The 25594-nt window shown below is 43.3% G+C and overlaps 1 protein-coding gene across 3 annotated transcripts in view; it reads right to left on the bottom strand.

Annotated features, from left to right (window-relative positions):
- Positions 1-25594, bottom strand: part of LOC138304451 (histone-lysine N-methyltransferase, H3 lysine-36 specific-like) — an 833106-nt gene that overhangs the window by 707996 nt on the left and 99516 nt on the right. For all 3 annotated transcript variants that reach the window (XM_069244519.1, XM_069244517.1, XM_069244518.1), the window contains exon 3: positions 6825-6960. In XM_069244519.1, coding sequence (XP_069100620.1) covers positions 6825-6960 — 136 coding nt within the window. The remainder of the gene's footprint in view (positions 1-6824; positions 6961-25594) is intronic.

The raw sequence follows: 25594 nt of genomic DNA on the forward strand, positions 1-25594 counted from the left end.
TGCATTCTGTTGGTCTCTCATGCACGCTGGCATATGAAGGCTCTTCAGTGGTGCCTCCGCAAGCAGTGGTTTCAGCACAGAGGAGATCTCGGGGAGTCGATAAAGATCTCCAGAGACACTGCAGCGGATCTCCGATGGTGGGCTGTGGAAGGCAACCTTTCTCAAGGGAAGCCGTTTTCGCAGCCAACTCCGGTGGCCACGGTGATAACGGATGCCTCCACCTTAGGGTGGGGAGCTCATCTGGAGCATCTGGAGATCAAGGGTCGTTGGTCCCCAGTAGAGCAGAAGTTTCACATCAATCTGCTAGAGCTGCACGCGATTTGTTTGGTCCTCAAGGCCTTCCTCCCTTCCCTTCGCTGTCCGTCAGTTCAGATTCTGACAGACAACACAACCGGAATGTGGTATATCAACAAACAGGGGGGTGTAGGGTCGTACCTTCTTTGCAGAGAGGCTCTACGACTCTGGTCCTGGGCTCGGGACCATTGGCTTTGTGTAGTGGCAAACCATTTGGCCGGGGTCCAAAACGTACGTGCGGACATACTGTTGCTTCTTCTCAGACGACCACGAGTGGCATCTGCATCCGGATCTAGTTCTTTACATCTTTCGGATGTGGGGTTTTCCCCGTATAGACCTGTTTGTCACTCGAGAGAACGTGCACTGTCAGTCGTTCTGCAGCCTTCAGTATCCGATGCAAGGAGCATTGAGGGGCGCGTTTCAGATGTCCTGGTGAGACCAGTTGCTTTACACGTTTCCTCCCATACCCTTGATTCCTCGGGTTTTGAGGAAGATTCGCCAAGACCGGGCTCAAGTCATTCTAATAGCTCCGGATTGGCCACGAAGGGTGTGGTATGCAGACCTACTTCGACTCTCACTGTGCCCTCCGTCTCCCTCTCAGGGCAGACCTCCTCTCGCAGTCGCAGGGGCAGGTTCTTCACCCCCACCTCCAGAGCCTGCACCTTCATGCGTGGAGATTGAACGCAGCAACCTGAGTTCCTTTTCTCTCCCACCAGAGGTGGTGGACGTTCTTTTATCGGCCAGGAGACACTCCACCAAGTCGGTCTATGCGAGTAGGTGGGCTAATTTTGTTCGTTGGTGTGGAGAGAAGAAAATGCATCCCTTAAGTGCCCATCTTTCTGATATTCTTTTGTTTGCATTGTCGTTGGCTCAGCATGGTTGTGCTGTGGCCACTGTTAAAGGTTATCTTTCAGCCCTTTCGGCTTTTTTATATCTTCCAGATCAGCCTTCTTAATTTAAGACTCCCTTATTTTTGCGATTTTTGAGGGGACTTACTAAGAAATTTCCTCCCATGCCTTTTATTATGCAGCAGTGGGATCTCAATTTGGTGTTGACTTTTCTGATGGGCTCCCCCTTTGAGCCACTTCATTCATGCCCTTTAAGGTATTTATTTTTCAAAACTGTGTTTTTGACAGCTATTACATCGGCCAGACGTGTTAGTGAACTGCAGGCTCTCTCTGTTCACCCGCCTTTTACGACTTTTTATAAAGACAAGGTGGTTTTGAGGACCAGGGCGGCTTTCCTCCCCAAGGTGGTGTCTCCATTTCACTTTGGACAGTCAATAACTCTCTCGACGTTCTACCCTCCTCCGCATCAATCTAAGGAGGAGGAAAGACTCCATCGTCTGGACCCTAGGAGGGCTCTCAGCTTTTATATCGACAGGACGAGAGAGTTCGGTTGGATGAACAACTCTTTATCGGATACGTGGGGAAGAGGAAGGGGAAGGCCGTCCACAAGAGGACACTCTCCAGGTGGGTCGTTCTTTGTATAAAAATATGTTACTCATTGGCAAAGAAGGATCCTCCTGAGGGGATCAGACCCCATTCCACCAGGGCCAAGTCAGCCTCATCAGCTTTGACCAGAGGTGTTCTGATGGTGGACATCTGTAAGGCCGCGACTTGGTCTTCCCTCCACACCTTTGTGAAGCATTATTGTTTGGATGCAGAGGTCTGGCCATTTTGCACGGTCTGTGCTGCAGGAGTTCATGGTTTGACCAGACGGACACCCTCCTCCGAGGTGGTACTGCTTTGGGACTCTATTCATTAGGTGAGGAATCCACAAGTAGTTGTATCCATCAGAAGAGCAAGTTACTTACCTTCGGTAACACTTTTTCTGGTGGATACATTAGCTACCTGTCGATTCCTCATGGTCCCTCCCACCTCCCCGTTATCTGTCTGGTCATTCCAGGATCTCCTTTTGTGTGCACTTCAGTGCTTTGATTTCAAGATTTCTATATATGTATATATGTTTATAGTTGTTTTTCAGACTATTTTCAATTTTGCAGACTGTTCATAATGGTATGCTTCTTTTTTAGGGAGTTGTGTTAAAAAAAAAAAAAAAAAATTAGGTAAAGGTTTTCTATAAAGTTTATTTTTGTTAAATCCTGAAGGGTGTGAATTGTCAGTGTTCTCTATATGTTTCAAAGGCACGTCAAAAGAGGCGTGAGCTGACGTCAGCACGGCGGCGAGGACCTCTTATTGCCACGATGACGTCACACGGAGCCGCGTGGAGTCGGGCAATTGTGACGTCCTCGCTGATGTGCAGAGCTAGAGAGAGAAGTTTCCGTCGATTGCTACGCAAGGGGAGAATTCATTAGGTGAGAAATCCACAGGTAGCTAATGTATCCACCAGAAAAAGCGTTACCGAAGTTAAGTAACTTGCTCTTTCGGGTCAAAACTCGTTTTTTTCGGTATCGAAAAAGTAGGCATGGAGGATGGCCTCGGCTCCGACTCGAAAGAGCGATGTTTGCTCGGCTCGGAGACAGAGATTCGGCTCGAGTCCGATGGCTTCGGAGGAGTGGCTTTTTTTGGTGCCGAAGTTGTGGGTTGGTCACCGAAGGTCTTTTTTCCGGTCAAGCCATGGCCTTCAGGCAGTGGCGTCCCCAAGGACTTATGTTTTGGCTTGCTGGGACAGGGGCAGGCATACTCACGTGCTGTGCTGCCGTGACCGGTCTGTCCTCCTCGGATTCCTGCTCGGAGTCGGATCCTCGAACGGAGACAGCGGGCTGCATGATCTCCTCCTCTTCGACGTCAAGAAGTTCGGTGCTTTTAGATGCCATCTCGAGTCTCCGTGCTCTTCTGTCTCGGAGCGTTTTCCTGGATCGGAAGGATCTGCAAGCCTCACAATTTTCTTCCAGATGGTCTGGGGAAAGGCAGAGATTACAGACGAGATGTTGGTCCGTGTGAGGGAATTTAGTGTGGCACCGAGGACAGAATCGGAATGGAGTCCGGTCCATGAGGCCTCAACGCGGTCTGCCCGACGAGGCCAGAGTTAGTCACGGGCGCCCCGATGGGCGAGTAAAGATGTTTGATCCGACGGTACCGAAGTGTCGATAGAAGGTGGAATGCAATCGAAACAATACCGAGGAGAAATAAAGAGTGTTCAAGCTTTTCTGACTCGAACTATCGGAGCGAAAGGAAACGTCCGAACCCAATGGTGGAAAGAAAACAATCTAACATGGAGTCGATGTCCATGCGCAATGGAGCCAAAGAGGAGGAGTCACTTGATCCCATGACTCAAAAACACTTCTTCGAAGAAAAACAACTTGTAACACTCCAAGCCCGACACTATATATATATATATATATATATATATATATATATATATATATACACATATACATACACATACACACACACACTACTGGTGATCACCAGTAGGTAGTTAGTTATAGTTAGGACCATGCTTCCATAGGAAAGGTATTTTTTGACTCGCCTACATCTTTCCCCTGTTAATACATATAGGAGTTTTGAACACGACTATAGCCCGAAACATTGGACGGAATTACACCAAATTTGGCAGAAAGCTAGATTTTGTGTCGCAGATTGTGCTTTTTTTTTGGTGTAAATCCGTTCAGTAGTTTAGGAGAAATTAAAGGAAATCTAAATTTGTATATCCAGGATGAGCATAAGCACAGATCTCATAGTGAGATCTGATTGGCTGTCAGCACTTTAGCCAGGAAGTGCTGGCAGTCATCTTGCGACCAATATACATGACAGCACCCCACTGAAATTCACTGTAGTCAATGGCAGGTTTTGAGGGTCACAGAAAGGAAAGCGTATAAAGCATGATGACAAATTTTAGTTATAATATAAATGATTTGTTGATGGTACCATACTTATTTAAGAAATTGTGGCATGTTATTAGGTTATTTTAACCTGCTGGGATTTCATGAATCATGTTTGAGAGAACTGTTTTTTCATGATTTTCCCCAAAGAGGTAATGTAAGGTGCTCCCGAAGCTAACAGCAGAGCATATTTTCTGTAAAATCATACTATCCTTCTCAGCCATGTGACAATGAAGTCTGACATTCTCAGTAAAACACGTACTTCTAACAGGAGCAGGCTGTCAGTTGATTCCCTTGTTTTTCTACTGCAGTCTCCCAGATTGTTCTAAAGAACAACTAGAGCGCTAATGGTCTTACTTATGACTAAAGTGTGGCACACCTGAAGCCTTCTTGATTAAATCAAACTGGAAAAAACATTTAATTTAGAAAGGTACAAATTAGCAGGTTTATTCTGCCATACAAATTATGGCTATTGCTGTAGGGGAAACGGCCTTTACAATGAAGGCTAAACTCCACATGCCATTACCACACATGCCTTTACTACGAATATGCCTTTAGCACACATGCTAATACAACAAATTTAATTGTAAAGGAATGAATGGTAAAGGCATAAAGGTTTACAGGCAAGTATTAAGTGTGTGCGTAGTCATTTTAAGGGAGGGTATGGTTTTTTGCATGGTAAGTGCTTGTTTTCAGGGTTTTTGGATGGCAAGGGTAATTTTAGAGTGTGGAGTAGGTATCGATTTTTGGGTGGCACACATAATTTTAGGGTTTAAGATGGCCATGGGGTTTTGGGGGTAAGGCTAACTTTAGGGTTTATGGTGGGGCTGGGTTTTTGGGTGACAAGGTTAATTTTAGGGTTTAGAGGGTATGGGTTTCTGAGTTGCAAGGGTAATTTTAGGGCTTAGGGTGGGTATGGGTTTTTGGATGGCAAGGGGTACTTTAGAGTGTTAGGGTGGGTATGGGTTTTTGGGCCCTAAGGACAAATTTAGGTTTTGGAGTGGGTATGGGTTTTTGAGAAGCAAGGGCAATTTTAGGGTTTAGGGTGGGTTTGGGTTTTCGGGTGACAAGGGTATTTTCAGGGTGAATATGGGTTTTTAGGTGGCAAAGGAATTTTTAGAGTTTACGGTGGGTGTCGGTTTGAAAGGGTTTTAGGGTGGGTAGGGGTTTTTGGGCGGTAAGGACAAATGTAGGTTTTTGGGAGGGTATGGGTTTTTGGGTGGTAAGGACAAATGTAGGCTTTTGGGAGGGCAGGGGGTTTTTGGGTGGCAAGGGAATTTGTAATGTTTAGGGTGGGTACAGGTTTTTGGGAAGCAAGGACAATTTTAGGGTTTAGGGTGGGTACATGTTTTTAGGTGGCAAGGGAATGTTTGGGATTTAGGTTGGGTATAGGTTTTTGGGTGGCAGGAATTATTTTAGAATTCATGGTGGGTATGGAATTTTGGGGTGGCAAGGGAATTTTTCTGGTTTTGGGTGGGTATGCGGTTATGGGTTTTAAGGTGTTTTAGGGTTTATGGTGAGCAGTTGTTTGGATGGTAAGCTGTTTTTAGGGTTTGGGGTGGGTATGAGAGGTGGCTGGATTAATGTATAGTAATTAAAATTATTTTATGTTAAAAATATATAGAAATTCACCTGAAAAACAAAGGTTAAAGGGACATTATAGGAAATATTTTGTTTTAAAGAAACAGAGAAATTCACTTACAATACCGAAGGTTAAAGGGGCATTATTATTAAGCGCGCATTTTAAAAGTACAAAACCATAGAACTGTAGCTATTATAGAGTTATTTCAAGTAACTATAACTCGTGCCCGAAGGTAACTATAACTTGGCTGCACAAGTGTAAGTGAGTAAAATGGCCTTAAAAATACTAGAAAAGGGAATGCTTTCTTGGAATTCAGAAAAGTGTATCAGAGTTAAAACTTCCACATACAAGTTAACATCTACAAGTGGTTATAGCCCAAAAAGCTTAACACAAAAATGGTGTGTCGTTACTTCAGAAGAAGAGGGGCATTAGCATAGTACTTGTTGGTTTAATCGGCACATCAAAGACTACTGCAGAAAGACAACTTTGAAAACTTTGGAGAATAGCAGCATCACATATTTGTGTTCAACAAGAATAGAGTCAATTTAGCCATGTCTGGAAGTTTTATAACTGCAATACCATTCTAAGGCACGGACCTCATTATACTTTGAGCCGAAACTACTTAGCATTACCAATCAACCATTTGTTAGCCGCACTACCAAAAAGGCAACAGTAACTACTAAAAGAAAAGAACTGCACTTAAATTAGATAACCCTTTAATTCTGCAATGTTAAACGTATGGATTTGCCAAAGGTCAAACGTAAGCAACAGTAAGAGGTCCTGAACCTCATTGTAAGCACAATTTAATAAGTCCCAAACTCATGGATGCACTCAAATTTACAAAAGTGGATTTTAAAGCCTGGAACCAAAAAATTAAAAACCCTAGTCACTAAACAGTGACGTAATATATGTGTATCACCATGCATTACTGAACCGTTGAACATTTTACATGATACAAATGGAAAGATCTGCTGTATTAAGTAAAAATAGTATGAACACAAAAATTTATAATAAAACAATGAAGCTTTGTAAGTCCAATATACCTGTGTCACCTGTAACTGAATCTAGAGAAATGTGTTCGGTTTTAAGAGTTATTCAAGCAATACTGAGAAGCCCTGGCATTAAAGGTTAAAACAGCATGATCTTTTATCACCAACATACCTTTCATTGTTGAGTGACTGTTCATCTGTGGACTGAAACACACTCTGCATCCCCACCAGGGGCGCCTTAGGACCTTCGCCCAAACAATGTCACCAACATGATGCTGGACAGGGATAAGCTTCTTTTTAGCTTCATGCTTGAGAAATACAATACAAAAGTGATCGTAAGCAGCCATTCCCATTTATACTTTCATTCTCCAACAACAACAAAAACAATTACCATAGGGATTATTGTTGGAGGGAGGGGGTCTGTTCTGCATAATCAAATGCATTTTAGGTTTACAACAATGTCAGAATATGAGTTAATAACATGTCATAGTTTTGTTAAGCTTTACATTGTTCCGCAGACTAAATTTATTGAATGATTTTCATACACCTTTGCAAACTATCGACTGGCTATTCGAAAACAAAACACTCAATACACAATTTAGTTATCGTAAATATGTATTTTTCATTGTGTAACAAACAATTACAGTTTCAAGATAAGATGCATTTTGGAACAAAATGTGGTCATCACATAGTAAAATATCAACACTGCAACATCCTCTTTCTGAAAATGACCAACGAATGCATAAACATACAAGATTTACAATGACAAAGTAAATACACAATGGTGTACCCATCCTTGGTGAGACAAGGTTCCAAATTCTTCCTTTTACAGCAGCATCATAAAACATGGATTAAGAGGCTTTCTTATAACCTTGATATTGGTCCTTTAGTAAATGTGTGCATACACCCTAATATAAAGGCAAGATATTAAATAAACATGTCTGACAATGGGGTAAAGAACTTTGCTAAGATCTCTTAAGTTTATAACTGTGCACCGGCCTACCATTTGCTAAAAGGGCAAAATACATTTTACCCGTGCTTCAGAAAAAAATATTTTCGATTTTAATTTATCCAGCACTGTGTTTGAAAAAAATAATTTCCTCAGTGACTGTAAATTGATTGAAAATCATGGGAAAGATGTGGATTAACGGGTGTTACTTTAGCTAATTCCATGTAATAGAACAAAGATTTAGGAGAATGTTACAATGTTAATTAGGGCAATAAATGTCACAATATTAATCACATTTAAAAAAATAAAATCACAGAACACAATACTATTATGAATAATTCAAACTGGCCAGAGTGAATGCTCGTTGTTCCGGTGATTCACACAATTTTATAGTGAAGTGTGAAAGGGACAAATTAAAGAATATATGACTCAAGTTAATCACTCTATAGGTGATCCTGCTAATGAAAAGGCACTTCCATCTCGGAGAAATATGTGAACAAACGTCATAGGACAAATGTTGATTTCATTTCTCGACCTACAAGAATGACTAGATCATCAAGACAAAGATACAGAAAAGCCAGGGGAAAGGATAAAAGAATAAAGGAAAGAAACATATGAGCCAGTCAAAGTCAAACTAATTACTAAGTGCCTTAGTAACATTCTCAGGAACCGTTGTAAAGTTAACAGTGGTTGCCATTAGTGTGTGAGTGAATAATATGCTTGTTTCTTGTTGCTCTCACGATATTAGATAATACTAGCATAACAAAAAGGCCACTGATGCAGAGGCCTAGCCATTTCAGAGCTACGAATGTAACGTAAAGAAATGCAATACTATTAAAAGGGCCGATACAAGGTCCGAAAGAGGCATGACTGCTTGGGCTGGCACACTCTGCAAACTTGGTCAGTTTTATAGAATTTCATCAGGGAAATTTCAATGTAGTTAAACACGAATATCTCAAGCTATTTGCAGGATCCTGGAGAACATTTCTCTTTAACAGGAAAAACAATAAGTGACATCTGCAGGTGACATGTAATGTATGTGATTCATTTTAAATAATTTAAAAAAGATGACAGTAAGATTTTGTATGTGGGTCAAGACGGTGGAAGCTCGGTAGAGGAGCTCCTAAATCATCTTGCAACATCGTACCAACCTTACAAGCTGACAGCTGCAGCAGCAAGCAGTTTCGCTGCTGCTCCGACCTCCATAAAGCATGCAGCACCACTACATTGCAGGATACAGGTTCACGACCTTCAACAGCTGCGCCATTATGGAAGAGTGCAGCCTAGCAGAGTAAAAGATGGGACCAGCATGCCCGGGACCTTGCTGGAGGCAGAGGCAGATTGGAGATATGAGGTGGATGCTGCTTCCCTATCTCAGATAGCCACACTTCTGTTTCAGGTAGCCTTGCACCACACCCTGGGTAGGGCGACACGAATAACCGATGTTGCAGCAACAGATGAATGGGCCTAAAGACACAGATTCTGAGGCAGTCATGTGCTCAATCACAGAGAAGATAAGAGTCCCAAACCTGTCCTGAACAAGAAGACAGAGCACAGGACTTGGCAAGAGACCTTGAGCATAGTGAGTGGCTGCTAGGACGGGGAGGGCAAAAAGAGACTGACGGTCTTTGGTCAACTATACTGGGGCCTGCATTTTGTGAATACAATGGACATAGGACCTAGTGGATTAAAGTAATCACAGGGTCTAGCGGCTTGTGCCCTACCCTCCCTCTTCTCCAACACCTGTGCTCCGTCTAGCTCTCAGGGGGCTGATATACACACAACAGGAAGACAGAATCTGTGAACTAGCATTGTGGCTCGGTGAATAGCAAACTCCGCCTAGACTGTACACATGGTCAAGTAGTATAAATTGGTGTCGCCTGGAGGTTACAAGTACACCATATTCCACACCATAGCAGCAGTGTTCGGAAGGCGTCTCAAATTGGGGTTGCTTTTTGGAGAGTGGGCTTGCATCCTTGGCGCTTGGTCCAAAGAGGAGCACAGACAACAAACTGTAGGGCAGCACACCCAGACTATCTAAAGACAGTAAACACTTGGGCCTGAGACACCCTTTGGGGGGGTGGAGGGGCTGTAATTACAGACTGTTGAGGTTGGTAGTAAAGATGAGAGAAATAGGGGAACTTCATTCCCCAACCCTTCAGGCTCTGGTGTGGAGGATCAATAAAGTGACTGACACTCTCGCCCAACCACTGGACCACAGGTGCAATGATTATCACAACTGAGCTTGAATAGGCCCAAAAGAAATAAAGCAAATGGAACAACTAGCAATAACCCCAATTGAGGAAATGTAGACAAATCTGTTAAGTAATGTGTCCTTAACAGGCACGTACTCTGCACGTATTACTTCTGCAACCTCTCTCACATCCACTAAGTTGATTCTGCTAGTCATTTGATCTTCCACTACCCAACAACGCTTTGGGATGTGACTGTGGAGCCCTCAGTTCATTTTCAAGAACAAGCACTTATTTGGGGCTATATAAATCATGGTCTCAATTTGGGAGGAGGGTAGAATATTCATGTAATTCAAGCATGCATTTTTTAATAGAAAACTAAGATTAAAAGTAAGTATCTTTAAGCAAAAACTTTTCAATAAGAACCAAACATGGAATAGAAGTGCAGGCTTTTAACATGGAGAAAATATGTGGAAACTTATGAAAAGCAAAAAGGCTTTACATGGTAGAAGAAGTAGTCTAAAATATCAAAAACGAGCAAAATGACTGGTGAACATTTGGTTCAACCTCCAGGAGGCTGCTTTAGATATTGCACTAATGGCACCATTTCTTAAATAAAACACACAAAAGGTAAGGCTTAGCTGCTCGTTATCGTCTCAACTCTGACTGATTGGATTTATTGTTCTAGTGTGGGGAAGCGGGTTGAAGGGTAATTGGTGTGGTGAGCTGTGTTCCATTTAACATGTTTGTCTTGTTTGGCAAAATCAATATTATGACATAACAAAATAACACACAAAAGATGATGGGAGGATGATGGTCATTAAGACTTACCACTAGCAATTGCTCAGGTAGCATCTTATCACATCATTCTTTTGCCCACCATGCCACCTCAAATTAGACCCAGCTATATGCAACTCAGTCTTGACCATGCTCCAATAGCTCAGTCGAGCCCAAACTGCAAAGGCAGATCCTAAGCAGCCACGGGTATTCACAGTAGTGGGTCCCCTTGCTCCCTCTTTCACTGGAACTAGGCTACACCCGACTGAAGAGCCCCAATCAGGTCAAAACAGACTGGAGTGTTCCTACTGGAGCAGGGTCAAGACTGAAGTACATTTAGCTGGGTCTAATATGAGGCAGCAAGTTTGGCTAAAGAACAACCGGTTGGAATGCTACCCCAAGCAATTGCTAGCAGTTAGACTTCTTGCATGCATCCTCTAATCACCTTTTGCATGTTTAATATAACGTCCTACTAGGCTAAGGGTATATGCAGACATGAGACCCTTACTTACCATGCACTGGAACCAAGCTACACCTGACTGAAGAGCTCCAATGAAACTGGTCCTAGATTGCTTGTCCAGAGAAGACCTGCCTTGGAAGATCCAGTTGGACTGTTCAAGGTTGATTTTCCTATAACTGGGTCTAATTTGAGATGGCATAGTGGGCTAAAGAACGATGGGTTGGAATGCTACTCTGAACAATTGCCAGTGATTAGACTTATTGCAAGCATCCTCCCATCAGTTTTTGTGTGTTTAACATTTTTTAAATGAGCAATTGCAGCTTTCTATCATGTGGGATACGTTTTCTCAGATGCTTATGCACAAATGTTTGTATCTCACAATAGATGGTTATAATGCTGATAAACCATTATTCAGAAATAGTTATTTGATTGCTTTTATTAATGTGCCTAGTTGACAGCATAAGATTGGGGAGACAGGGAGACCGGTTTGCAGGAGAGGGTGACAAATTAGGATTCTGAGAGACTAATATCGAGGTAGCAGAGTTAGACGGTCCATTTGCTACTCTCGTACAACACATCTTAAAGCAATAAAATTTAGACAACTAATCACTAGTACAACACACAATTTGTGAAGTAGACTCAAATTCCTTTAGGATACAATAAAAGCTAACGTCATTTCTGTCATGCTGGTTTCTTGGTCAGGTCATGCCCTTATCGCGTCCACATCTACTCCACACACTATTTTATAAAATCTAAACATCTTACAGAGACAATTTTAAAATGTGATTTACCAAGGTTTGAGGGAGTTTCTGTTGAAACCCTATTTTTATCTTTAAAAAATACAGCCATTTAAGAACTTAATACATCTTACAACAGCTCTTGGACATGTTTTTCTGAAAAACGTGCCCCTTGAAATGAAAGTCTAACAAAAGAAGAGGCCATGGTGTCCTAGAAATTCAATGATGCAGCTATAAATACATGGTAAAAGTCAAAAATCCATCCTAAATGAGTTAAGCAGGCAATATAGAACTGCAACTTAAAAGCTTTGGAAAAAAAGGATTGGAGAGTTTGGAAAAATTAAGCGGATGACAGTACACATTTTTTTTTTTGCATCTTAAAAGAATTTTGTAAATAAAAGTAAGCCAGCAGAGAACAGTAGTGTGTGCAAAAACACCTTTTCAGATTCAAGACGCCATTCAAAGTAGGATTACCAAGACAAAGTAAACTATTCTCAACACAATCAGAAAATACAGAAAGTTCACAATTAAGCTTACACTAAACCTAACCGCCAAACCAATAAAGGTGGAAGACATTAATAAAAAGCACAATAAATAAACAATGCATGGGATACCCATTCCAACGCAGGCAAAGAACTGTACTTAAATATTGTTGGTCATCTCCAAATTCATCAAATCAGTACTATGAGAGCAAGGTACAAACAGCCGAGTCAAACTATTTGCCTGTTGCTGGTGTATCATTTCAGGTAAAAAAGATGGGAGAAAATTGTCACCCTTCAAATTACCTGCTTTGAGATCACAGAAGCTTTAAAAGGAAGGCATGGAAACAGCCCTGTCAGGCATCACACAGCTAGTGCTTGAAGTGGAGTACCAAGGTGGAGCTACATTTTTCATACTGATCAATCGGTCTGGTGCCTTCAAAACTGTGAACCATGACACATTATTGGAACTGCTGTAGCTGTGTCACTGGATTGATGTTAACACCCTATGATAGTTTACCAGTTTGATGAAGGATCGAACATCACATGCCAATAATGGGAAATTAGGGGCAGTTTCTCCAGGGGTAGCTAGGAACTTTCCTCATTCTTCAACATACACATGAATCCATGATCTGCTGGTTGCAAACGGGGTGTGGTACCACAAATATGCATAGAAACAGAGTTCAGTGTTCAACTTCAATGTAATATCCACAATGATGTTAATGATACATATAACATGGATCACAACTGAATGACTCAAGTGTGGCTAGCTTTGAACCCCCCAAAGGCGGAAATCCTCTTGAACCTGCTTACAACACATTTTTTCCATACTTGGACCCAATTATCAGCATTGATAAGTAGAACAGGTGCCAGTGCACCTGTTTCACAAAAGGCCCAAACTCTTGGTGCCGTATTTGAGTCACAGCTTAACCTGGAAGAACACACAAAATAGATAGCTAAAAACTGTAGCCATAATGTTGACCAAATTACGCCTATTTCAGGATATGAAACAAGGGACCACCAATTTGAAATCTAGTATTGGCTCTTGCAGAGACCTCTGCTAGCTTTGCCAAAAATATTTTAATGAGACGCAAGCAGCAAGACCTACAAAATCTGTATTCTACAGAAATTCTTCTAAACAATGCAGACTGCCTACTGTTTCCAGGATTGAGATTCAAACACCTACTGTGACTCAGAGACAACCCACATCTGGAACTCTGGGTATCCCTTGTGCAAGAATGGCCTCTACGATTTGTACTAGAAACGTCCAATATGTCTGCGCGGAACTGAGATTATTGGAGTCAGCTGGGAAGGTTGCTGCTGTGACCGTACTCTAAGTTGCTTGTATTACACCCCAGATTGTAGATACAACAGACACCCTTGTACAACAGCAAGCAATACCAAGGCATTTTTTTATTTGGTTAAGTGTTATCTGTAGTTCACTCCCACAAAACAATGTACTGTTGTCCTGATAGGTTTAGACGGCGGGCTGTTTGCCCTCTGCTTCAAGTATTTCTGTTCTCATTGTTATCTTGCAGGCTAGGATTCTCTTTACAATTAATCATCAGATGACCTGAGCATTATTTTGTGCATCATGCATTCACACACACTTTGTTGTATAACTGTAATACTGCCTTCTCTTTACACCTCCCAAAGAGAGGCAACCAGCACACAACAACTTCATTACATGGAACAACAGGGATATGCACACTGCCTTACATGCTATGCTATAATCTTGCATCAAACGCAGAGGGACTCAAGAATCACACATCACAGAGCCAGATGTGACACACCTTCAAAGGTGTTCAAGGTTTAATGTCTTCTCCATAAACTTCTCATCTTTTTCTCACCGAGCAATTTGGATTAAAGTGGGAATTCAATTCCAACCCAACAAATTCTCCTTAATAAATAAGGAAGGTATGAACTTATAGAGGGTCACCTTAATGGCAATATACTAGTAATAGGAAGCACTTTCATTCCCAACTCAGAACAAGACACCTTCGTCAATAGGTTATCAGGCACATTTGCACAATGGTTGGCACTCCTTGGCTGCTTGGTGGGGACTTTAATTGCGTTTTGGATGTATCCTTAGACATGTCATTTCGCCCCATTCCTCAGTCAGCAACATCACATAACACCTAAATTCTGCCCGCTGGCTGAACAATGGACTCTAATTAATATTTGGCTTCAGCACAATGCGAGTTTAAGGGTTTATGTCTTCTATTCCCCCCCCCCCCCTGCACCAGACACCTTTGCATGGACACAGCTTGACATACCATTGTTTTTTTAGAATTTGCTTTTAATAAACACTCAGTTCATCAATAACACTGTCACTGACAACCCCAAATATATAAGCTATCTTCACAAAGATATCACATACCACTACTAGTGTCATACATTATGACCAAAGATTACAGAATATTACATCAGAGATAAATGTTTTGTATCCTTCTCCCCATATGATATATCTTTGCAAATTAATAAATGAGTCCAGCCTAATCTGCAATTTCTGGCCTGTCATGTAGCAGAGGAACTTCAACTTCTTCTAGTTTTGCAATAATCCCACTCTAGATTTGCAAGTCTTCCTCAACATGTTCATCCCCTTCTAACTATACGGAGCCTTAGTTTTTCTGCTACTGCCCATTTCTTTACATCCTTGAGCCGACCATGTTCCCTGGGCCCCACTGCACTCATCCAGGAAATGGCAACTCGCCGTTTTGCTAGCAGTAAGCCAGTTGTATAAAGCCCCATTCCATTTTCCTACCCTTTTGTCTTCTAAAAGACCCCAAGAGACATGACTGAATATCATTCATCGTCACCCCTTAATACACTACAAAATCCAGGCTACAAAGACTCAGTTATCATGCACAGAAGTACAATACCAGGTTAAGTGGAAGAAGGTTGCGGACCTTTTTGAAATTGGTGGCATCTATCTGATTTGGTGGGGTCTATTCTTTGTAGTAGCACCGGGGTGGCATATGTGCGGTGTAGATCATTGAAATGTACCAGTTAAGATTGAGCATTACTCAACCGCAGCTTTACCAAAGCACATATCCCCTTCCATTGGGCACCCTCCAGAGGGGTAGCCAGTTCTTCCAGAGATGCTCATGCCCTAAACGCTCTTCTAGGCGCATCTGCTAGCATGGCTTTGTATATGTGAGTAACTAAGTGCCTACCTCCCCCATATTCCAGGAATGTCCTAAAAGGTGCTGATGAGGCTGGGGAATCTGGGTATGTGGGCCAGATCTTGTGTACTATACTAACAATACTTGCATATATTAGGTAGTGGCCATGACCCACCAGAAGTTTTCTTGTGCTGTTTCAAACATTACGAACGTCTCATTAGGATAATTCCCCCACTGTCAAACAGCCGCGTCCCTTCAAGGCCTAACATCCACCACAGTGGTCAACAGACAAAGCTGTGGAAGGTCCCAAAATGTGAAATCCTCTGCGAACGGGGCACATCACAAAACAACCTTCACAGCTCGTTCCCAAAGTGATGCTGTGTGTTGTAGTACATATGGCACTGGGGAGTCACCCCTTCCACCTGCATGAAGCAACTGTGGCAACATATAATCACTGGAATCATCCCTAAGCAGGGCTTTCTCCCAGTTGTCCCACCTCCGCCAGCCAATGTGCTGCATGCTGCAATTGTGATGCTTAATAGTAGAACTCCAATTCAGGCAATGTCAGTCCCCCTTCTTTCTAGACAAAAGTGTAAAGTCTCACAGGTGACTACTATGGCCTCCAGCCCAGACTTAGTAATAAGGAGTGTAAGCGCCTACAGAATGGCCTAGGAAGAGTGTCGAGAGAACACTGCAGGGTGTATAGGCATCTTGGTAAGAATATCATCTTTGCCACAGCCACATGCCCTATAAGTGGATGGATGTTCCAAAATTACACGCTCAATATAAAGTTGGTGTCTCTGCCGGGTGGTGTGGGCCACCTTTACTCCTAAATATCGTTAATGGTTAGTTTCCCATCTCAGCTGGAGATCCTGTAATGTGATGGGAGGGGCTGTGTCGCTAAACAGTCCAGTGGGAAATTCAGAGATTTATTCATATTGATATGTAAACCTAGGAGGAGCCCAAAAGTTTCTAACTGTGCTATCAATACTGGTAATGACTCCCTCTGTGCCATCCGTTAAAGGATAGTGTCATCCGCCTACAGCGAGATCAGATTGTTCCCACTCCCCGGATGCACCAGCTGTCTATATCTCGGTGAAGCCACAGAGCAAATGGCTCCAGAGCCATTGCAAGTAACAGGGGCGACAATGGACACCCCTGGCATGTTCCCCTCCCTATCTTAAGGAGATCTGAGCACGGACCAGCCAACTTGACCCTTACAATGGGTTCCGTGTAAAGCAAGCAGACCCAATTTTTGAATTGAGGACAAAACCCCATTGCCTCCAGAACCGAGATGAGATACCTACAGTTCACAGTTTCAAACACCTTGGCAATGTCTATGGATACCAAGGCTAATTGTCCCTCCCTATCCTCAACTGCATGGAGTACATGCATCAACCTGCGAATGTTCATCGTTATATTTTGCCCAGGTATTCACCCACATTGGTCTGGGTGGACCAACCAGGCTATCTCCGGACCTAACCGCATTGCTAGAACCTTACAGAGGATATTCATGTCCAACCTGATCATGGTAATAGGACGATAAGAGGCTGGCTCAGATGCCGCAGCACCGAGTTTCAGGACCACTGCTATAATACTTCCACACATCGACAATGGGAGTATTTTTGTAACTAGTGCTTCTGTATACACCTCGAGTAACCGAGGGGGCCATGGCTGCCAAACATCTGGTAGAATTTGGCAGTGAAGCCATCACTACGGGTGCTCTTCCGTAATGGAAAAGATGTGATGGTGGCTTTAAATTCCTCTAAGGTAAGGTCAGAGTCTAGTGGCCGTTCTGTGACCCTACTGATCTGCGGGATTTGTATCCCTGTCAAATATTTCATCAGTTGTTCACTATGTGGGTCACCCGGGCTGGTATAGACCCGCTCCAGGTGATCTTGAAACACCCCCAGCAAGTCTCGGTGTTCTCACCTCCCCGCCTTGGGGGTTTATAAGGTGAATACCGACCAACAGGGCAACTCTCCGGGAAGGAGTCACGCCAGGAGCCTTCCTGAACAATCCCCCTCACGGTGTAGCAATTGTCAAAAAGGATTTAAATGTGTGACATTCTAGTCTGTCTCTGGTAGCTGTCAACTGTCCCAACAGTTCCGTTTCGTCCCCCTGTCTATGTTCTCTGGCCACTGGCCTCCTCCAACAAGCTGCCAAATCTTCTTCCTTATGGCACAGTTCAGGCTGTAGTATACTTCACAATCTACATGTGAGACCTACACATTTACCCCGGACCACTGCTTTCAGGAATTCTCATTCAGTCGCACAATTGAGTGGTCGCCCAATTCTGTTCCATGTAGTCTGTTAGTGATATTGCTATAATTTCTCTGCCCACCTGGTCCTGCAGTATTTCTGAAGGGAATCTCCATGCATACAGGGATCTGAGGTTACGCACCCCCACTGAAAAAAATAAGTAACCGGGCATGGTCAGACAAATACTGAGTGAGGTGTACTACCTCTTGTATCCTAGGAGCCATGTGTTGGTTACCAGTATGTGATCCAGCATGTTAATGTTTATTGAATGGTCGAGTGACAGGTGTATTCCCAGAGTCCCGGGTGGGTGTCCCTCAATGCATCACCAAACCTCATCTGGGCCATTCTACTAAGCTTGTGGTCATTTTGAGTTTTCAGATGGGGTGGGGAGATGACGATCCAACCTTCCAGCCACTATACAATTGAAATCACCCACCCAGAAAGTATCAATATCCACGGCAGCGGATATTACGCCTGTTAGCCCAGGATAAAAGGATCTATCACCATTGTTTGGGGCGTATGAGTTGATTACCTCCTTTTCCTGACCGTCTAGTGTACCTTGAATCAGGATTATCTGCCTTCTACATCTGCCTCCATGTATGACAGATCAAATGGAACCCCCGGGCGATCCACACCAGTACTCCCATAGCAAAAGAGGAATAATTAGCATAGTACATTTGCCCTCTTTATTTTTTTTAGCAAGCTTCTTCGCTTCAGGCTTGGTTAAGTGGGTCTCTTGGAGACAAGCTATATGAACTCCATGACTTAAGTAGTGATAACACTATCGTTTAATGCGGTTATCAAATCCTTTTACATTCCAAAGAGAATTCCAATACGCAGGGATACCTGTTGGGATAGACTGCTATAATCCCTCCGTAACAAACTGAAACTTCATTCAGATAAAAAACAAAAAACAAGATTCCCTTACCACTCCCACCCATGGACAACAGTAGTATTAACATGTAACTTTCGGAGCCCACCCACTGTTGTGTCAGGACACCCACAACACCCCAGCCACTCCAATTAGGACCCGCTAAATGTAACTATAGACCAGCACCTCTCCCAGCCGCTCACAGCAATTCCCATCCCAAACTGTAAAAAAGAAACCATTCATACTGTAAGCATGTCCAAAATTCACTAAGTCAATCAGGATCTAGCTAGTCTGAACTGCACTTACAAACTACCACCTTACCCATCACAATTCTGCCCAACCATGAATATAAATGTCAACGATGTTCAAAAAGTGGCAAATTCTAGCAAATATAACTCCCAAATGGTCATGCATTACTGTACTTATCCTTGGGCCATAGATCAGTCTCATCAACCCTTCCCAGTTTCACCCTCATTAAGGGACGTGTCAGAATCATCTCCAATGTGGGACTCGAGGCCTGAGACAGTGTCTGATTGAGGATGTCTGCTCTGGTGACTCTCCCATTACCTCAGACAATGTTGGTTGCGTCAAGTGCATGGCTCCATCTTCTCCTATGTGTATTCTGTCTGAGCCTAAAGGAGTCAAGTTCAGGTGGTCTACTCCAACACCAGTCTTTGCCGGGGTATTTCAAGGGCCCGTCCCTGGTTTCCAACGTCAAGTAGTACTATCCTCCGCAGTGGTGGTTGGGACTCCAAGCTCAAGACACACCCAAACAACATACGGCCTGTCAAAAAAATTTGCCTTGCCCTTGTGGAGGATTTTCAATTTAGCTGGGTACAGTATCATATTTCAAGCCTGCCATCAGCTTCTGTTTGGCAGCTGCAAATGATTTACGCTGCCCAGGGCCCAGTCTCATGTTATCCATAAAGATAACTATAGTACAGTTCTCAAACTGAGAAATTTCTTGTTCTCTGGCTACTCTGAAGATGCAATCCCAGTACTTAAGGATCTTTGCAATGATGGCCTTATGTGGGGCACCAGGACGGGGTGGAGGCCCACGAGGGGGGGGGGGTGGGGGAGGGGGGGGGGTGAAATTGGGGGGGTGACGAACGTTCCACCCACTCTCCTCATGCTCCACTCTCCTAAACCAACTCCGCAACCGTAGCACTGACAGTGGCCATTGGCTGTTTTAACATCACAACTTCCCCCTGTAGGGTACCTATCTTACTTTCCGCAGTAGTGACCTTGTCGGAAACTTTGTATAAGTTGGCCCTCAGCAAATTAACATCTATCAACACTGTTTCTATCCGATGTTCCAATGCTGTTCATAGGCCCCGGATCACCGCCCTCAGGCGCGCCCTAGTTGGCTCCAATACTTTCTCCTTAGGTTTCCCTCCTCCATAGCACCGGACTGCTACCTTTGGGTAGGCTGTCTTGGGGTGGTGTGCTGCGTAATAGTGTGGGACCTCGATTTCCACGCTGATTTATCCTTCCCCATGATGGTTGTCGCCACTGCAGAATTATTAGGCAACGAAAGGCACTCAGTGTCTGGTCGCGAACCGGTTTCGGTCTCCCGTTGGGACTTCCTTTACAATCCAGCCTTTGGGCTTCAGGCCCAGGTTGAGCACTAGGGACAACATAGTAGCCAACTCCTAGGTAGGATCTAAGGTGGCGCACCTCACAGATCAGCAACCTATTTTGCGTGCTTATATGGGTGCTCACAGGCCAACGGCATAGCAGCCATCACCCCACTAGTCCTCTAGCCTGCTACTGCTCCCTGTGAGACTCCCTCCATAAGGATTACACTGTTAAAGGAACAGTTGGCTCAGTATGGTTCCCAGGGGTTAAATCCGGCATGTCTGCTTTGCCGAGCGATATGCTGCGTACATCTGGTGGCCGGAAGGTGCAGGTAAATTATTTGTTGCTTTAATGTTTCATTCTTGGGTTTTAGTTATGTCCCCCTCAATTGCTTTAGGTTCAAGCAATGCAATTTGCTTCCTGTAGACAAGAGGGGCCAGCCAAAGCGCATCTCCCCCGGCCTTCACCGGTTATCTCCCTGGCCAATCAGCTTGTCCCTACAACTCAGGGACCTCAGGGAGGCCGCTCCTGGACAACTCCCATAGGCAATGCAGTCTTCCGCATGGGCACGACCCCGAGGTCCATCACCGCACACGGAGCCGCTCCGTTGCTGGGTAGTCTGACTGCTCCACTGCTCACATGCGGTCGCTTGTCATAAATCGGCACAGTCAGCCAGAATTTGTGTCGTCCTTCCAGGAGTAGGCTTTACTTTCCTCCGTTGCGAACTCCAGGCAGGTGAGCAGATCTATTTTTCCAGCACAGGAGGGCTGGGGTCCTCACTGGCGCTGATATTACCACCGCCAAAAGGGGTGGCAGCTCAGCTTGTACAGTGTTCTCAATCCCGACCCCAAGCTGGCGTCTTCTGCACTCTAACCCCCAGAGGCCTTCAGGAAAATGGCCTCAAGACCTCCTCCATGACAAGGCCGCTGCCGAGAGGCTCTTGAGCAGTTGCTACAGTCTCAGGTGAAATCTTGTCTGAACAAGGTTCTTGAAGGGCTGCTGCTGGTACATCATAAACAGCAATTGCCGTAAGGGGCAGAATTTTGCAGGATTTTGGGGGAGAAAGGCTCCTGCCTGGGAGAGAGCTCTGTAGCTCCCGTCCTGTCTGCCGTGATGGCAGGAACGTCCCACCAACCCCCCAGGTTGACATACATAACGTTTTTTCCCAATTTGCCAAAACATTATTAAATACTATATTTCCTGAGTGCTCCCACACAAACACTATAGATTTCCTGAAGAATGTCCAGCTACCCCAGGTTACCCAAGAGCAGTGTAAGGAGCTGGAAGCTCCCATAAACACTACTGAAAAAAAAGTCGTTATATGTTCTCTAGCTTTGGGCAAGACGTGTGGTAGGGATGGATAACCAACTGAGTTCTATTGCTGGTACTCTCACAGCAAAAATACGGCCTCACCGCTTGTTTCCACTACTCCCCTCTCTTAATCACCCTAATTAGAATGGCTTTGTTCCGAGGAGCAAATCGCTTAATATCAGGAGACTTTTTAGGCTCATGGAGCCCACTCCTGGATCCTACCCGTGTAGCCTGCATGCTGCTGGGCTGGGAAAAAGCATTTGACTCCCTTGATTGGGGCTATCTCTTTACACAAGGTTTGACTTTGACAGACATGTTGTGCGCATATTTAAGCTCCTTCACACTGCACCTGTGGCACTGGGAAGAACTGGGCGACATGTCCCATAGCGGTTCTCAGAGTCACCAAGCAGGGCTGCCTGCTACATCATCGCCTCTTTGCACTTGCAATGGAGTATACAGTAATCACGCTGTGTTGTGGCTGGGCTGACTGGGGCATTGCCATGGGGGAAAGGATATTCTCCGTCTCCCTTTACACTGATGACATGCTGCTGTACTTTAGGGATTCTGCTGTCTCAGATGAAATTGCACTCACGCCTAGTACCTTTGCCAAGGTGTCTGGCCTGAGGAGTACATAACAATAATCGTGTCTGGTTCCCCCTCCCACCCCCACTATGCCCGGATGCTCCAGAAATCAGTCGAACTGTTGGCAGAGGAACACTCCAGTAGCAAAACAGAACATTTTGGTAATTGGGTGTGAGGATTTATCACCATTACCAAGTTCTACAGGATGGTTGTATCGCCAAGGTGGTTATGACGCTCTACAGCCAAATCACATTATGGGGAACTCTGCCGCTTTCCTTGCTTGGTGTATTGCCCTAAAATAATTGTGTTTCTCTGTTATTACATTATTTTACAAATATCCATACAGGAGAATTTTTTTCCACGCCCTTGACACCTGCTCTCCCACCCTACTTACTATAGTTAACTTACTTCTGCTTTCAAAGAGGTTTGCGAATATCAGCCTAGACTACCCTGTAGATGCCAGCTGTCCAGCAACAAGGCCTCCCAAGGAAGAGAAACACTCTGCCATCTTCGTATCTAAAGTACTGGCACTATGCAGGCATATGACCGTAGATGACCCTTATCAAAATGGACATCTTCTGTCTTGGTACTAGTAGAGCAATTTAACGTTCACAGGAGTCAGTTTTAACATATAGCGCACCTACGCATGCATATCATACCATCTGTAACATTGTGTTGGAAAGCAACAAAGCCATAGTCATGCAATACATTCACAATATGTGTAGTGGTCAGCTTCGTATTAGCTGGACAATCGAGCCTATTGGTGGACACACACAAATCTCTCTAGCAGCTCTCTCAGACAAACAGATAGATGAATTGAACCGTGATGAACAACAGGAAGCAAAACTGGTTTATCTGGCTGCAGTTAAAAAAAAAGTTCGATTTAAACGTATCCGGTTTAGCAAACTCCATGGAGTCTAGCTCCCACCTCCCCTCCCCCAACTAATCATTGATTTTTTTTTCCCATTGGCAAATACCTGCCGCCCACGCTGTAATTCAGCTAATACTGATCTGTTACATATGCTGTGATCATGCTCACCCTTATCCCACTTCCGGTGTGAGGTTACCTCACTGCTTACATAGGTCACAGGGTGTACCGCCTTAAATAGTTAGTAGGCATGTACACTAGAGACACTTACACACATTAAGAAGAACAATCTCACAACCAGGTTACTTGACTTTGCTTTATTACTCACATAGCGTACTATCAAATGAAATTGGAAGGCTAATTAACACCCATGTGCGTCAGCTTGAAGTCAATCGCTGATAACATGGGGTGAGACAGAGAGCAAGGAGCTGAAAAGAAAAGAAGTTCAAGGGATTCATAAACAACACTTGTCTCAGGGCAGGGATGAGCTGTAAGCAGTTTTCAATCCAAAACTAAAGAAGATGCACTTACACCTTCGATGCAACCAGGGCAACATAGCTATGTTCCCCACTGTTTTTCTGCATATTATCCTCTTCGGATTCACACATGTATCAACCTACAAATCTTCCTTCTACAATCCAACCAATGTGACATCATAGCCTCAGCTTGGAAAAGTCTGCTCCTCATTCTCCTGTAGCTGTATACGGTCTTAACTGACTTATGATACCGTACCTCAATGTTTATTATATCAAAAAGTACTATTTATTTCTAAACGTATGCCTGCTTTTTGGCTTACCATTGTCCAATGCTAAATTCACTGTTTGGTATTTGTATTCTAATTATGCATGAAAGGTGCATTTCGTAACAACAGAGTATTTTGTGATTGATTCTAACTATCACAAAATTCAACACACTACGCTGTACTGAAGTAAACAATCAGATAACATTGAAATGTATTGAACTGAAAGAAAGCATTTGTACTACAACATGATATATATTGTTAGTAATAACAAAAACTCAATACAAAGAGGTTACAAATCGACATTAAGCAGTCATTAAGGCAAAGCATTTTCCACAAAAAGGTTAGAACGCTTTTACAAAGGGTTGTGACCCGTTTAATCATGATCAAGGGTCTTCAGGACACTTAATTTAGGAAGATCATAAACACAACAGGCAAGACTGGACTGGAGGGGTAGGGTATGAACTGATGTAATTGGAAAGCAGATACTGTTGCTGTGAGAAATTATCTATCAGGCATCAAAACCCTCACATTTCTTTGAGGCACTGCTGGTGATTTAGGTCAAAATAATAAATGAAATACAAGTCACTATGCAGGAGGAATTGATCGCAATGCAAACACTACTTTTCATTACAGATGCTGAAATGAGCATTTATGCATTGGTCCAAAACTACATTGCTGGTAGGTATGCTCTTTAGGGGCCAAAAACTACCACTAGTTATATCTTAACGGAGAAAAACTGCAAGACTGCTTTGATGGCTTCAAAAAGGAGCAGCAGTATATCTTCTTCTCTGGCTGTTGCAGGATATATGTTTCTGCAGGCACAAGATACAAAATGTATTCTATATATAAAGGAATATAAGATCCTGCTTACAATGTCCTTGAAGTCTTCGAAGAAATTGAGAAACTAAGCAAGAGGATTTCTGGCACTACAAAGCGAGGCTTAAGGATGCAAGGTTTATAAGCTTGCCTTACTTCCTTCTATTAAGGCTATTAGATCTGGATAGCAAATACGTTTGTAGCTTCTCTGACATCTGAAACAGAATGACCCAGCATTGATGTATCCAAATCTTCTTCAAAGGGATCTTCCTGGTATTGGAGTGCCTCTACCTGATAGCGATTCTCTGCATTAGTGTAATTTAAACTAAAAGTTGTTACAGCATTATGTTGCGTGTGTGTTTTCAAAATAGTTATTTTTAGGGAAAGCCAAATACCAGAGAAATGTTAAGAAACACCTCTTCGTTTTGCACCACAGTCATGATTTTTAAAAGATTCACCTGAAAGAGTTTGCCTCTTGCACACCTGGAAGATGAGCTATTGTGATGAAAATGAAAGATTAGGTTAGAAAGTTGATGAACATGTTGAATGTTGATGAACATGCCCTGCAAGTCAATAGACAGGCACTTTATATTGCTATCCGTATTACATTAAAAGTCCCCTTCATTAAAATTGAGCATTGTGCTGCAAGTGGAGGACAACACTCCACAACTGCTTATGATCAAGGATATTAAATGTATTACACTTACAAAACTCCTCCAAGTCATATTATGATGGTGCCACATGAATTGGCACTTTATATTGCTCAGATTATTCCATTAAAAGTGCCCTTCGTTTAAACTGAGTAGTGTGTTACAAGTGGAGGACAACACTCCACAACTTCTTATGATCAAGGATATTAAATCGATTACTCTTACAAACTCATCCAATTTATATTATTTTGGTGCCACGTGGATGGATTTCTATGTGGATTGCTTGGCTTTATCCAGATCTTAGGATGTGAATGCTCCTGCTGACCGAAAAATGAAGAAACTAAAGCTGTCAAGTATTACAAACTAATACTGGCCTGGGAGTAATAGAAAATAAATAACAGGACCTAAAAAGACAGCAATTATGAGGCTGTTATGGTTTTTAGGTGTCACCCTGCATTAGTAATGAAGTTATCATTTCAGTATTACCCTCTCTTAGTTGAGCTAAAAAGATCTGGCAAGTGAGTGAAATATTGTGGGGCTGAT

This window comes from Pleurodeles waltl, chromosome 7 (genome assembly GCF_031143425.1).
Source record: "Pleurodeles waltl isolate 20211129_DDA chromosome 7, aPleWal1.hap1.20221129, whole genome shotgun sequence".
NCBI classification, from domain to species: Eukaryota; Metazoa; Chordata; class Amphibia; order Caudata; family Salamandridae; genus Pleurodeles; species Pleurodeles waltl.